This window comes from Apus apus, chromosome 7 (genome assembly GCF_020740795.1).
Source record: "Apus apus isolate bApuApu2 chromosome 7, bApuApu2.pri.cur, whole genome shotgun sequence".
Lineage (NCBI taxonomy): Eukaryota > Metazoa > Chordata > Aves > Apodiformes > Apodidae > Apus > Apus apus.
The window spans coordinates 12,436,677-12,451,415 of record NC_067288.1 but is presented as its reverse complement, the minus strand read 5'-3'; the positions used below and the strand labels follow the sequence as shown (position 1 = coordinate 12,451,415).

Sequence of the window (14,739 nt, the reverse complement as noted above, 5' to 3'; positions counted from 1 at the left end):
TCATTTAGCAATGGTTGATTTTAACATCTTTCTAAGCATGATCTCAAAGGGGCTGAAAAGCCACCTGGCAGCTCTTCAGTCTCACATTACAGAACCAAGATACAAAATGACTACATGTCCTCTTATCTTTTAGTCCAAGTGTTAATTTTATAATGTTCTCTCCGTTCATATTCAACTAGTTCTTACACTCAAGCTATTTCTACTCAACTTATTCACAGATCAGTTGTTTTCACTTTTAGTCTGATAAGATGATAGACTGATTCCTGTGCTTTGCTTTTTCTGCGTAACATCTTTTGATAATGAGTTTTTCTGCTGCCTGACAATGCAGAATTTTTCAAGGAAAATGCTACACAAATAATAAAATGTGCATTTCATGATTTTCCCTTTTTTTTTAGTTCAGTGATAGAGTCCTCTGGTGCTACACAATATAAATAGTTAATGCTACTATATATTTAGTGCTATTCTGGAATTGCAGTCATTTTTAGCTGACATGCTTTCATTCAATTGCCATGTTACATCTCAGCCTTAAGACTTCGTAAGTACATTAAAATATATTTCCATGCATGTGTACACATAGAGTAGGTTCTTATGCCTCAGTTTTAATAAGGAACAGTGAAAATGAATATTTAATGGTGGGAAACAGGAGTTTTCTTCAGTCCTCAGGCCACTTAATTTGTGTCCTTGACAAAAAACAGCACTATGATTATAAGTTTTCAAAATAAATAATGCTTTTATAGGAAAGCTAACTTTGGACATCACTATTGCAAAAATAAAAGATTATTGTCTCTTGTGAACATGGAACACCTAAGAATACTCCGAGAAAAATACGTATTTTAGCATTTTAGACCTTTTTTCTATAACCTCCTATGAATAAGGCAACATCTTGTGTTTTTATCTTCTCAAAGCCATGCATGGAGTTTGCCTTGTTCACAGAATTTGAAGCATACATTTTTCATTAAAATATTGGGTTCACGTATAGTGCTTTAAGGAAAAAAAATGAGATGGAGGTTATTTAAGTAGGAAAAACATGACATCAGAGTCTTGGAAACAGCAAAAATAAGTTCAGATGCAAATATGTACAGTGGTTAGAAGGGGATGGATTAATATCAAAAGGATATTCTAGCAGTACTCCTCAAAATGTCAGACATGTATATTTGCCCCTTTCTGACAGGATATTTCATACAGCCTGCAGGGCAACCAGGACTCCTGCTGGGACTTCTGCCTTTCCATTTAGACAAATGGGTTAATTGCATGACTGCAGTTTCTCACTCAACCTCTGCCTCAGCTCATGCACCAAATAGCTGATGATAAGGAGCAACTTGCCCAGACTTAAGCAAAATCTTTGTGACAGGTCATCACATAAAAATCCAGATTTGTGTCTTATTGATAACTATGCCAAGTTGCTTTAAAGAGACATTGATATCCCAGAAACAGTCTGGGATTTTCACATTCTGACATTCTTGTGCCTTTGTGCCTATACCTAAGATCTTAAATATAGAGGTATGCAGGTAACCAAGAATATGCCATTAGCAGCACGAAAATAAAAGCGTATTGGGCATAATACATAACAAACATAAACTCCTTCTCCCATATTCCAGATCCACAAGGCAGCTTCACCAAAAGCCACATAACCATTCAGCCTGGTGCTAAATCTGACTTAAGTGGAAGCAGTTCCTACAAACCACAGTCCAGCATTACCCTTCTGCAGCCATAGAGCTTGCAAACCAAAACTCACCTACGACCAGAAAGCACAGGCATGTATGTCTGCAAAATACTGCATAGATGTGTTCACATGTATGATTTAAAGCCATGGTTTCAGAACAGTAATTCTAGCATGACTCATGAAAAACATGCAAAATTCATTTTCTAGACCAAACACTTCAGTGCAAAAGGCAGTGGGAAAACCAGGAATATTTCAGAATCATTTGCTACATTAGAGTTGTGACCCATATCTAGTGGCCAAAGAAAAGACATTGGAAGACAAAGCTTTATAGCAACAGGACATTATTTGCTATAGTGGAGAAAAAATTGCCTGATGTAATCACTAGTTCCAAGTAGAATTTAACTCTCCCATCTGCACTGGGGATCTCTTTTGCATGTTTTGAACTTGTTCAACTATGGATCTCCCAGTGCCGTCACATGCCATCTATTCAAGAGTGCTACGTGCTACTCACATGGGAGCTACAGATGAGTTAAAGAGGAAAATTTTGTCCTAACATGAAGAAGTAAAGAAAAAAACAATGTTGCACTTGCAAAAAGCATGCCTTGATATCATTCAGCTACCCAATTTTGCTATATCCCATCATTTTTCCCTTTCATCACATTTCCCAGTTTTATAGGTAGGATACCTTGTTAGGATGCTAGAAAAGATATTGCCTTGTTGTCTGATACGGGCTTTGTCCTGGGAATCACTGATTTCTTTTCTCCAAGTAACAGACTATATTAAAGTTGTTGCACTGAAGGTTAAAAAATCTGTTCATGAATTATTTGTAAACATTTTTCTGTCTTCTGACCACAGCAATCTTTTAAGTGGATAACTGTAAAACAAGCTATGTCCTCTCACTTTCTCAGGGCAGATTTACTTATGAAATAACACGTGAATACAATACACAGAGCACATTCCCCCAACCAGACATTTTCCTGAGGGACTGGGGGAAAAAATAAAAGAATGTATATACACACACACTGCTGCATTTCTGAATTTGGATATGGCAAGCAAAGCAGAACAAAAATAATCTGTCAGTTCCACACAGCAGAGCCCAGTTCCCATACGCCACTCTTTCTTCAGAAGAGGATTAATGTTTTAATATGGTGAGTTCACATCATCTATTCCATGCTCCGTGAGCATAGAAAATAAAGAAACAACCAAATAATATGAAAGAGTTAACCCTGATCCATACACACAGAAACAGCTTTTGCACAGAGAAACTGTGTGGCAATCATTGGAAAGCAGGTTTTCTTAGGCTAAAAAGGAACGGTAACAGCTGCTGCAGCCACTGCCCAAATTTCTGCTTGCTACAAATCCCCCAGTGCCATTCTCTGACCAGTGGATCTGCACAGCCACAGATCCACCACCTTTTGGCCAATTCTAATTCTTTCCCAAATTATTTCATCCTGCTTTTGCAAGGGCTGTTATTCAGTGATATATCTCAGTTGCCTGCTTACACAGCGTGCTTTCTGTTCCCATAGAAGCAGTGAAACCACAGCCATTGCCTGGTCCAGCAATTACCAAAGCCTGGGAATAAAGGTGGACTTCACTGCAGAGGGAAGAGAGCATCTGGATATGGAGACAAAGACCTGCAGTCACATTTTAGACAGTACAGCCTTGCCAACACCCTAGACTGTGATGGAAAATAATTTCAAATCATGTTTCTAACAACTGTGCAAACTGCTCTCTGCCTGACAAGGGCAAAGAAAGGTGTTTTCTTCACTTAAAAATACTCCACTGATAGTACTTCTTTAGGGGAGCAAAGTTTTGTGTGAAGTTGAGCTCTTAAAATTCAGCTTGGAATCACCAGGGACACCCAGTGATGGCCGAGTTTTCTTCTTGTTAAAGGAAAAATAAATCTCTCTTTTTAAAATCTTATCCCAGATGAGTCAGAAGAGGCCTGTGCTCCAGATCTCTGAATATTATCTTTTTGTTCCCTGGGTTCTTTAAATTTTTCCATTAGCTCAATTGGTTTTACTGAAGCAAAGCATAAACAAACAATTTTATGCTGTGTACTACCATGTTTCCATTACACTTTCCTGTCACAGTGATTGCTTGCAGTAAAAAAAGCTGTCAGCATTCCTGTAGATCCTGTACATATGAAAATCATGCACAGAGATTCACATGTCATGCATTGCAAGCCATGCATCACCATTTCTTGTAAGACTGACTTGACTGAAAGTGACAGGAGGAGGTGTTTTCTGAGTTTTTTACCACCGACATCTTTTCCTTTAGGAGATCATATAGATGAGATATTAATTTCCACAAAAGCCATTTCACACTGTTGTTTCAACATTCAAGGAATTTAATAAGGATATGAATTTATGTTATACTCATTTGAAGACTGCTTCTAGTTCTAGAGCAATCCAATGACCTGTGATGGAAACAGGAATCAATCCCATAATTTCTAATAACTAACTGTCAAAAAAGCTGAATGTAACAGCATTGGGGATACTTGTGTATTTCCAGGTGTTAGTTCATAGATTAATTGCTATGTCCAAAAGCTGCATCATTACACTCAGGGTTTTTCCTCTTTTTCCACCAAGATTCATGTGCTTGAAAGAGGACACACAGGAACCTAAATGTCAGACTTAAGAAGCAAAGAAGAAAAATTCTTACTCTATTATATTAGTTCAGGATCTAAGGTCCAAATGGCTGCAGCCCCCTCTGGATACTACAAGATGAAGAAAGACACAGACCTTCTGCATTGAGTCCATCAGGTGCTGCCCTCTGAGGCTCAGGCAGGGAGGGTGAAAGCTAGGAATGCATTACTGCCAGGACAGAAAAGTGAAATTATTAAGTGGCCCCTTAGCTGTGCCTCAGTTACTTATTCTTGAGAAAGTGGTTGCTATAGCTGAGTCTCAACAGAGAACAAGTGAAAACCCAGAGAGAAGGGTGGAAAATGCACCCTAGCTATGTCCATACTTGCTCATCAGTATCACTTTTAGACTAGCGCAAGGCAGACCTGCCACACTCTGGGGCATTGATCTTTTTCCTTCTCTATCTGACTAGATAAAGGGCAGAAGTTCTGGTTTAGCTGTGTCACCGACAAAAGCTCTCTCCTGACTCCCTCTGTCAGTACATTCACAAAGCAGTGAGAAAAAACCCAAGAGCATTAGCACAACTCTTCCTGCCCTTACAGCAGCCACACACCTTGCATTACATCCCTCCCACCAGACACTTATTTATAGTGAGAATTTGTAAATAGGAACTGGTTACTCACCTCTATTTTACTGTCTCTAACTACCACAGCTGCTCTCTTAATAGGGCTTTAAGCAGCACAATAACAAAATATAATTAACAGTAGGGGTTTTGCCAGTTTCTGCAGTTACATCACAATATGAGTTTCTTGGTTCATTTTACCAGAGAAGCACACTAACCTCCCTGCTCTTCCAGAATGAAGCAATTGTGTGTGAAACAGGGGCAGACAAAGCACTCCTGAATAATTTTTAATGGTGTGTGCTAATGGTTTTCAAACCAGATTAATTATTTCAGAACAAGCAAGGCTGATACAGTAAATGCAACTCTAAGAGGCCATCACTCATTAACCACTCTCCCCAATAAGAGTTACATATTTGGCAGTACCAAAGTCTTGCTACAGCTCCTCAACTCCTGGGTTTTTTTTTACTTGAAATAACCCAGCAGCAAGGTTAACGAAGAGGGACTTTTCTTCTTTAAAGGCAAGACCAGTGATGGGTCAGAACCACTACCAGACATCCCCAAACCACCCAAAATAACTTACTGGAATTTGATCCTGATAGTCAGGCACAAACTTTCTCTGCTCCCAGAAACTCTCCTGGGCACCTCTGCTACCTGGAGCCTCCAATCTCCCTTTCACAAGGCTATCAATGTGTCCCCTGTACTCCTGAGTCAGAAGCAGCCCTGGAAATCTTTCCTGAAAGGGTTAGGACAAGACTACTTGTTGGCATGGCAACACTTACAACCTGGAGCTCTGAAAAGTCTTCCTCAATGATTTGGAGTCAGACTACAGATTTGCCCTGCACACCTGCCAGCTGGCATGGAGTATGTTTTCTTCTTTTACCCTCTTACAAAATGTCTTTGCTTGTCTGCTCAGTGCAGAGCATGGATTGGCATATCCTCTGTGGGTAAATGAAAGGAGGACAACTAGAAAAGGGACTGATGAGAATCTTCACCTCCATTGCCTTAGCATGCTGGATCACAGAATCCTAGAATCCTAGGGGTTGGAAGGGACCTCGAAAGATCATCTAGTCCAACCCCCCTGCCAGAGCAGGGTCACCTAGAGGACATCACACAGGAATGTGTCCAGTCTGAACAAGAGCACCAAGTTATTTCCCATGTTACCCAAAAAAAGGAGGGACAAGAAATAAATGACAACTGCTTGAGTCATGGATCTCTCCTGCAACGTTAAAGCTAAAACCCACAATGCAAGAATAAGCTTATAGGTTCAAGACAACCTTTGCAGGCATTACTAATGTGCTACAAAAGAGCGAAAATGCCATCCCACACCGAGCACTCCTGCAGGCCCTGTCCAGGGTACCTCCTGTTGACATCAACCGCAGCTTGCCTGAGGAAAGGCTGCAAACTTTGATCCATATATAGGATCTCAAAAAAAGCCCACGTTTTACCATGGAAACAATTGTTCAGGTTAATTCTATTCTCTTCATAGCAGGAATTGCACCAAATACTTCACAGATGAGAGAATTCACATGCCTCAATATTGCACATGGGGTTGAAGAGCTCGGTTTTGCTCAGTCCCAGTCCCCCCCTCCCCCTGACTGGCCGTGAGGCTGGGGGGAGCTGTCATTGGCGATTCGAAGCCAAAAAAGATCTTACCCGCAAAAAAGCATTGGCCGTATAGGAATGCTGTTCCCAGGGCCACGCTACTACTCTTGTTTCAGAGGAAGATTTCCCAGAAACGAGGTAAAAGCCCCAGCCGCCCCATGGAGAGCCCTGCGCACCCTCCCGCCCGCAGGGAACCTGCCCAGGTGCCTCAGGCCTGTACGTGCACGCTTGCGAGCCGCTCGCTGCAGCCGAAGCTTCCGCGGCTCCGAGGGCACCGCCCCGGGGCTTCCCCTGCTTCCCCGCTGGCCCTGACGCTCCGCGGAGCGCCGGCGCGAAGGAGTTAAAGCGGCCGGGACCCCGCGTCCCTCCCGCAGCCGCTCCCGCCGCCGCGCAGCCCCTGACGTCAGCCCCGCGCACGGCGCAGGGCACGCGCTGGCGGGCGGTGCGGGGCTCGGCGCGGCGGGCGGAGGAGACCCGCGGCGGGCAGCGGCCGGGGGAGCCCCGCGGGGCCGCCGCCCGCAGCCCCGGCAGCATGTCCGCCAAGGAGCGGCAAAAGGGCGCAGTGACCAAGGACAGCGTCACCCTCCTGCCCTGCTTCTACTTCGTGGAGGTGAGTGGCAGCCCCGCCGAGCGGGGCCCGCGGGAGCAGCGGCGGGGCCGGCGGCGGGCGCGGGGAGCGGAGCGCCCCGAGCCTTTCCGCGGGGAGAGAGCTCGCCTCGGCACCGTCTCCGCATCGTCTGATGCAGAATCCTTACGTGATGCTTTGCCTTTACCGAAATGAGCATCGCAGCCCCCATAAGGAGCAGGCATTAATTAACCTCTTCCTTGCGGTCTTTTCAAGGAGAATTATTTCTGAGGATTGCTAAGAAAATGGAAGGGCTGTTTAACTAAATCATCCGGTGTGCACAGAGACCTCTCGGGAGGAAGACATGTTTCAAGAAGGGCTGGCTTCTAGGCAAATGCTGCTCATATTGCTTTGGTAGAATAATAATAATAAAAAATATTCATAAGGGAATGCTTAGGAAAATAGAGCTGTTCTCAAAGTGATAATCGGTGGAATGTTTTTACCGACCCCTGGATTAAGTGCTTCCTCTTACAGAACTAAAAATGTCTGATTTGAAAATGGAATGAGGTTCTCAACACATCTTAAAGAGCAAAACCTGCTATGGCTGCTCAGCTGGTAGCAGGTGGAGCTGCAGAGGCACTAGCTGCTCCGTGTGCCACTTGAGGGCATTTAGCCCCCCTGGAAAGTACAGTCACTTATGTACTTCTGTAAGATCATGAGTAGACACAGTTTATGATTAAGGAAAATGCTGTGATGTGCATTTGTTTAATAGCACAGCAGAAAGAGGGAGGGAAAAATGTTTCATGGATTAAGCAGTGTTTCAGGTGCCCCCACTCACAGGGAAATGACACTGAGGCAACATGTAACTTACCTCAGAGAGCTACTGTGAAAATAATGTGAAGAACTTAATGGTAAATTATGGTGTAAATTAGCTATAACTGGTAAGCTAAATAAAAGCATAAAAATATATACAGTGTGTAATATATAAAATATAAAAATCTAAACATTGTGTGAAATAGAAAACAAAAATTATTTTCTTTCAGGTGCACTTGAAGGGCTTTGGAGGTTCTCTAGGAGGTAGAAGGGGTGAGGTTGAGAAGGGATTTTAGGTAACAGTGGAGTGACTCTGTCCCCTGTGCTCCCTAAGCACCTGGATGTGGTCAGGAGCTAACCCAAAGTAAGCAGCACCAACTGGAAAGCTTTGTGGAGGCTGGTTATATGGAAGCATCACACACAGCCCTTCAATGTAATTAGGCCTGCTCCAGAAAAGCCCTTTGATGGAAGGTTCTTGCCATGCCATGTACCTTACATTAGCTTTGCATAGGAGGGAGAGGTCAAGCTTCAAGAAGCCCCTAAAAAAAGGTAGGGATTTCCTCACTCTGTGCTGTCTTTGTTGCTTTGGGAAAACAAATAGGAAGGGAAATTGCTGAACCTCAGCTTGGCCATAACTCTAATGCAGGGGATGATGGAGGGATTCTGCAAGACACAACAGAACTGTGCTTTTAGGTGTGCTGTGCTTTGGCCTGCAGCAAGATGGGATGAAATAAGCATCTCTTTTGAGCAGCAAGCATGTGTTTTGTGCTGCTACTTGAAAGAATTGCTTTATATAATATTAGTTGCATGCTCGTAGTTCCCCTAGAAGCTCCCTGTAGCTGTTACAAGGAATAAGGCGAAGGATTTTGTGAGCAATGAAGAACTTAGTCTAAGTTCTGTCTACAGTTCCCACACAAAGCAGCCAAGTTCTCCACCCTGGACTCTTAAGAAGTTCAGCAAGTCATTTACAGTTAGATCTAAAAAGAGGTGGAAATTTCTTCTACATCCAGCTGCTCTGAGAGGGAGCCAGTGTTCTCTCTTAACAGAATAGTCACCTAATAAATTTTCAGTTCTGCTATGCAGTCACACAGAGAGCCTGAGGGAGTCCTCCTCCCCCAGAAGCAAGTTCTAATTATTGAACTGCAGACTTAAGCCATCCCCAAGCTTTGAACTGATGAACACACAGGTATTCAGTACAAGTAAAAGCAACATCAAGAGAAAAAAAAAACTGCCTGCAATAACATTGATTAGGAAACTCTTTGGTGAGTTATCAGCCCTCTCCCATTATGCAGCAGGAAGATTTGAAACAGTTTCCCACATTTGAGTTGAGCACTCTAATCACTCGAGTGAGAAGGTGACAATTCATACAATATTTAGAAAGAAATACTTGCAGAATCACAGAATATTAGGGGTTGGAAGTGACCTCTGGAGATCATCGAGTCTAACCCCCCTGCTACAGCAGGACCACATAGGGCAGGTCACACAGAAACACATCCAGACAGGTCTTGAAAGTCTCCAGAGAAGGAGACTCCACAACGTCTCTAGGCAGCCTATTCAAGTGCTCTGTAACCCTTGCATTAAGGCAGTTGAGGTGGAACTTTCTGTGTTCTAGTTTGCATCCATTGCCCCTTGTCCTATCACAGGGCACAATTGAAAAGAGATTAGCCTCTCCTTCTTGAAACCCACCCTTCAGATATTTATACACATTAATAAGATCCCCTCTCAGTCTTCTCTTCTCTAGACTAAACAGCCCCAGGTCTCTTTGCCTTTCCTCATAAGGCAGGTGTTGCAGTCCCTTAATCATCCTTGTAGCTTCCATTGGACTCTCTCAAGTAAATCTGTGTCTCTCTTGAACTGGGGAGCCCAGAACTGGACACAATACTCCAGGTGGGGTCTCACTAGCACAGAGTAGAGGGGGAGGAGAACCTCCCTCAACCTGCTGGAGACACTTTTCTTAATGCACCCCAGGATATCATTGGCCCTCTCGACCACAAGGGCACATTGCTGTCCCATGGATAGCTTTCTGTCCACCAGGACTCCAAGGTCCTTCTCCATGGAGCTGCTTTCTAGCAGGTCAGCTCCTAATCTGTACTGGTGCACATTGTTATTCCTCCCCAGGTGCAGGACTCTACATTTAGATTGTGTTGCTCTTGCACACCCACCCTGCATTTAGCCACACACTAATTCTAATCAGACTAAGGAGAATGCCTTTCTAGAGCTTTTTAACATAGGCAGATCCTAGCATGATGGCTTAGACTCTTCCATTGTGATTGGCACAAGGAAAACCAAAGATTGAGGGATTTGATCAAAGAAAATTTAATTGCAATTAGAAGTTTCCAAGTGTAAGGGATAGAGGGATCACCCCATGTGATTGACTGGCATTACCATGTAACATGAATTTCCTTTGTAAACAGGAGGTAAGTTCCTAATGCGATCCAACAATAGCCAACTACTTAAAAAAAATGTGTTTGGTATCAGCAACTTTCAGGACTGGATAAATTATTATTACATAGGATATAACTGATGGTTAAATTCAGAATACTCTGGGCCTCATTTTGGTTTCAGTCGAATTTAAGAGTAATGCAAATTAGCAGTGTTTCTGAACAACAGAGTTAAAACAGGAAACCACTATGCCCTCTTAAGATCATTGTTATCATGAGAGCTATTCCTCATTTACACAGGAAAAGCTAAAGGAGAATCAGGCTAGAGCTTTGGAAGACAAAAATTAAAAGGAAATAAAATTGAGATGGATCTTCTAAAAAATGTAGATGGGTCATTCTCTAAAAGCATCACAGCAAACAAATGAGCATTATGGAATAATCTTAACACATTTCTGATTATGTATTTTCAAGTTTCATGATTCATAAAATAACTTTAAGATGTATCCTATGTATTATACGAATGTTTTAGAGGATGTTTTAAAACACTACTGAGAGCTAAATAGTATTAGATCGCCTTGTGCATGATGCTTGCCTGAAGCATGTGGTAATCAGCACTGCGAGGCAGTTTGGCCTGGTTTATTCCTAACTGTGCTTGTGGTATTTTAGATTTCTGTAGAGTGTATAGGTCAACTGAGCTTCCTTTGCATAGCTGAGAAAGACAAAACTTGCCATGAAAATTTGTAGTCCCTGTGGTCTCATGGAAATTCATCTTCAGGGTAAAAAGTCTACATGCTTCTGGGAGATAATGAAAATTATTATTCCTGGAACAAGTTTTGCTTTTTGTTAACTGACTTTCTTTTCAGCATATTCAAAGTACATCATATTAACTTACAGAAGAAATATTAATGTCTTGCATTTTAATATGAATCTGGAAAACTTCCAGGGATATGTAGTTTCTTATTCTGGCAAAATGGTCACACATTTTAGAGGCAGAAGATACACTCTTCTTGGTGAAGGAAAAAGACTGTCTTCAATCATTACATTCCATTTGAGAAACCCTGGTTTAAATCCTGGTTTCACAGAAGTCACTATGACTTTTGCCTTGACTTCAGTGGCACTGATGCTTCTTCTGGTGCCCCATATGTGGGAATGCAAAAGGCCCAGGTGTTGTCAACCCGAGTGACTTGATGCATTTATTCACCAGCTAAACTGAGTGTGACATAACCTTCCTTTTTTGATTGCTTAACTTCCAGGGACTAAAAGTGGAGACATTTCAGACAATGTCCCTTGCACAGTTAAATTTTTTCCTTATGTTGTCCTCTAGACTCTTTTGTATGATGCATGCATACAGATACAGGTAGCTTCTTTTTCTGCACTTTTGAGAGCACAGCCAGGAGTTAATCACACCAGGGTTGTTCAGAAACACTTATTTCAGTTGTGGAAGACCACTTGCTTTTGTTTTTCCCCAAAGCAGCTGGAATTCTCACTAGCAGGAAGCACAAAAATCTTGTATTGTAGGACTGTAGGCTGCAAAAAGCAGGAGGTCATCAGCTTCCATTTAAATAAGCACATGTGGAGGACATTCACTGTCTTAGCACCAGATGCTTTATTTCCTTTTGTTTCTAACATACACTGACAAAGGTAGGTTTGAAACATCAAATGTGCACATCACTTGGTAGCTGAGTGTCACTTCTCAGTCACATCTGGACATTTTTTTCATCTATTCAGTCATGCAGGACCCACCACACTTAAATCATGCACTTTGTCTCCTGCAAATCATTATAGATGTGACTGGAAGAGACACAAAAGCCAAAGGAGTGCAGTGATTAGAGTAAGAGTAGAGGGAGAGTAGGCTATAGGGCTAAATCTTTCTTCCTAAGGACAGAATGTTTGGATCTACTGTTAAGAGTTAAACTATACCACTGTGTCTAGGAGGACTACACTGTGTGAAGTCACATTTCTCTCTAGATAAGTCTTCTGATACGCTTAAATTAGCCTCGATAAAACAAACAAACAAAAAAAACCCCAAAAAACCAAACCAAGCCAAAACAGAAACAAACAAAACAACAACCCAAACCACAACAAAATCCTCCAGCTACAAAAGATTAAATTGTCCCCATCCTGTGGAAGTACTATAATACTTTCCAAATACAATGCTTTTTCTCTCAAAAGAATCAACCATGTCTGAGGGGAGGCAAAGAAGGAGACACTTAACAATGTGGTTGTTGCTCTGACCTGGTCATGTGGCTGACACACAGAGCGTAGATATGAGATTTGTTTATAACAGTACATTAGTAACCAGCATCCCCAAAATGTTATGGGGCTATCTGAGGCCTAGGGAGGCTGCTATGTTTTCAAAGCAGCTGTATAATTCATTGGCCAAGGCATCATGATATGTTACATCTTCCACATCACTCCTATGCTTACAGAAGAGCCATACATCCTGCATAGTACCAGCTTTTAGCAGATGAGAAGAAAAGGGGAACAAAAAGGAAGGTGTCAGGTGTGTGCCAAGGCTCTTCTGACAGGAAAAATGCAAATGCCACATGTTAGATCTCTCTCTGTGTTTGACTACTTGCTTGGCAAGCGTAGAGTTTGAGTAGTCCATAATGAAGAAGGCCCTGCTCCCTTTTCCATCCTGCACCATCCTTCTGACCTAGTACCCCATAGTAAAAGGAGGCATGAATATGAAATTAAAGAAGATTAATTTTTCAAAGTTATTCCCTCTTCAAAAATGTATACCACTCTCTGTGATTTTCTTCTATAATTCTTAAAATTCTGTCACTTTGCAACCAAAATTAATAAAGAACAGCCTATTGTGAAACCTTACATACACAGGAGCTGAGCTCTACATTGTATCTTTACTGATTTAAAGGCCAGTTTATAGGAAGGGAGTTCAGAAGTGGCAAAACAGCCACTGGAGAAGGGTTGGCAACCACAGAATTCTAATTTTTTTTTGTATGTAAGGAAACCAGTGTGTTTTAGAGAGTAGAATATATTGTACTATTTTATAGGGATTGGCAGCTTTGTCCCCTAGAGATGGGGGTTTTGTGGAAAGTTCTAGCTGAAGTTTGATAACACTCTGACCTGAAAACAACTACCTTTTTTTTGAAGTGTTGCTGTTATTGATTTACCATAACCTTGCAGCAGGAGCATAAAAGAAGCTTCATAATCAACAGTGCATGCAGTATCTTAAATCTCATTGTTTGTAGTTATTAATTGATTATAACTAACCATTGATTTAATTAATAACCATAATTAACTGCAATCATAATTAATATAATAAATCATCAATTACTTTTGAAGTCACACAGAAAAGAAATGCATTAATGGTATTTTTTGTGCTGCAAAATTTCTGCCTAAGGATTTGTTTTCTGTTTAAGCTCTTATACTTAATTAAATAGAAATATCTTCAAAGGTTTATTATATTATTCCTGCCTAAGAAGAATTTTGTTCAACAATTTTTATGTTGTTGGTTTCTCCCTGTGTAATTGCTGCCTCATATATATTTATTTAAATAAATAAATATCTCTTCTAGGATTATTGTGCACTAAGATATCTGTTGTATTTCTCAAGCTAGACTCTAACTGACAGTCATTGAACAATTAAATGAAACTCTAAAATCAATGCTGGAAATAAGGATAACTTAATTTTCCAAAATGGTAGGATAATAGATTTCACTGACACCTGGGATTTGAAATTAAACTGTGAGTTGAAATTAAATCAAATAGCATTAAATCTAGGAGAAGAAAGACCATCACATCATGTCTCTGCAATTAGTTTTCACAGATCTTAGTTAAAAATCCTCTAGAGAAAACAGCAGATCTTTACAGCTTTGGGCCACATGAAACCTGCATCCAAAAATGGGCAAGAAGCAGCAGACTCCCTTTTAGAGAGAAAAGCAAAAAGCTTTTATACGGATGCAAATCTTAGACTGAATGCCTTCTCTTATAAATCTGAGGCTTCAAAGAGTTAAGTTTAGAACATAAAAAAATATACAAACCTGACTTTAAGGTCAACCAAGCCCCCTGCTCTGCAGCCATCCTGTGCTTAGTACTTTCTCTCAGAAGTCCTCATGACAGCCCAGTTTGCAATGCATTTGAGCTTGTGCTTGGTCTGATTCCCAGCCCCCCACAGCAGTCTCACTGAGGATGAAGGTTAAATGGCAGAATTTGGACTGATATCATTTCTTCTTCCTGACCTATTTCTGGAAAATATTCAATCTTAGTCATGACCTCAGTATTCCTTCTTGCCAGGACAAAAGAGACCTATCCTCCTTCCATTCTCTCCTTCTGTCTTTTGTGAATCACAGCAAAGTACAACAGGACCACAGCCAGAGAGCTGAAAGCTGCAATTGCTGTTAGTAGTTGACTAAGAACAAGAATACCTTTTCTCCTCCAATCCACCCTAGCCTTCTTTTTTGTCTCATCCATCTGTTGTGCCTTGTCATTTAGACCATGAATTCTTTGGCACAAGGACTGACGTTTATGATATTTTAATAAAATCTT

The 14,739-nt window shown here is 41.4% G+C and overlaps 2 protein-coding genes across 7 annotated transcripts in view; one reads left to right on the top strand and one right to left on the bottom strand.

Annotated features, from left to right (window-relative positions):
* The window catches only part of PLPPR5 (phospholipid phosphatase related 5), a 204,369-nt gene that overhangs the window by 89,942 nt on the left and 99,688 nt on the right, over positions 1-14,739 (bottom strand). The gene's annotated exons all lie outside the window — the stretch shown is intronic.
* Positions 6,978-14,739, top strand: part of PLPPR4 (phospholipid phosphatase related 4) — a 31,785-nt gene continuing 24,023 nt past the window's right edge. Inside the window, exon 1 of the mRNA XM_051624533.1 lies at positions 6,978-7,082. Within this exon, the coding sequence (XP_051480493.1) occupies positions 7,005-7,082 (78 nt within the window). The 5' untranslated portion in view covers positions 6,978-7,004. The remainder of the gene's footprint in view (positions 7,083-14,739) is intronic.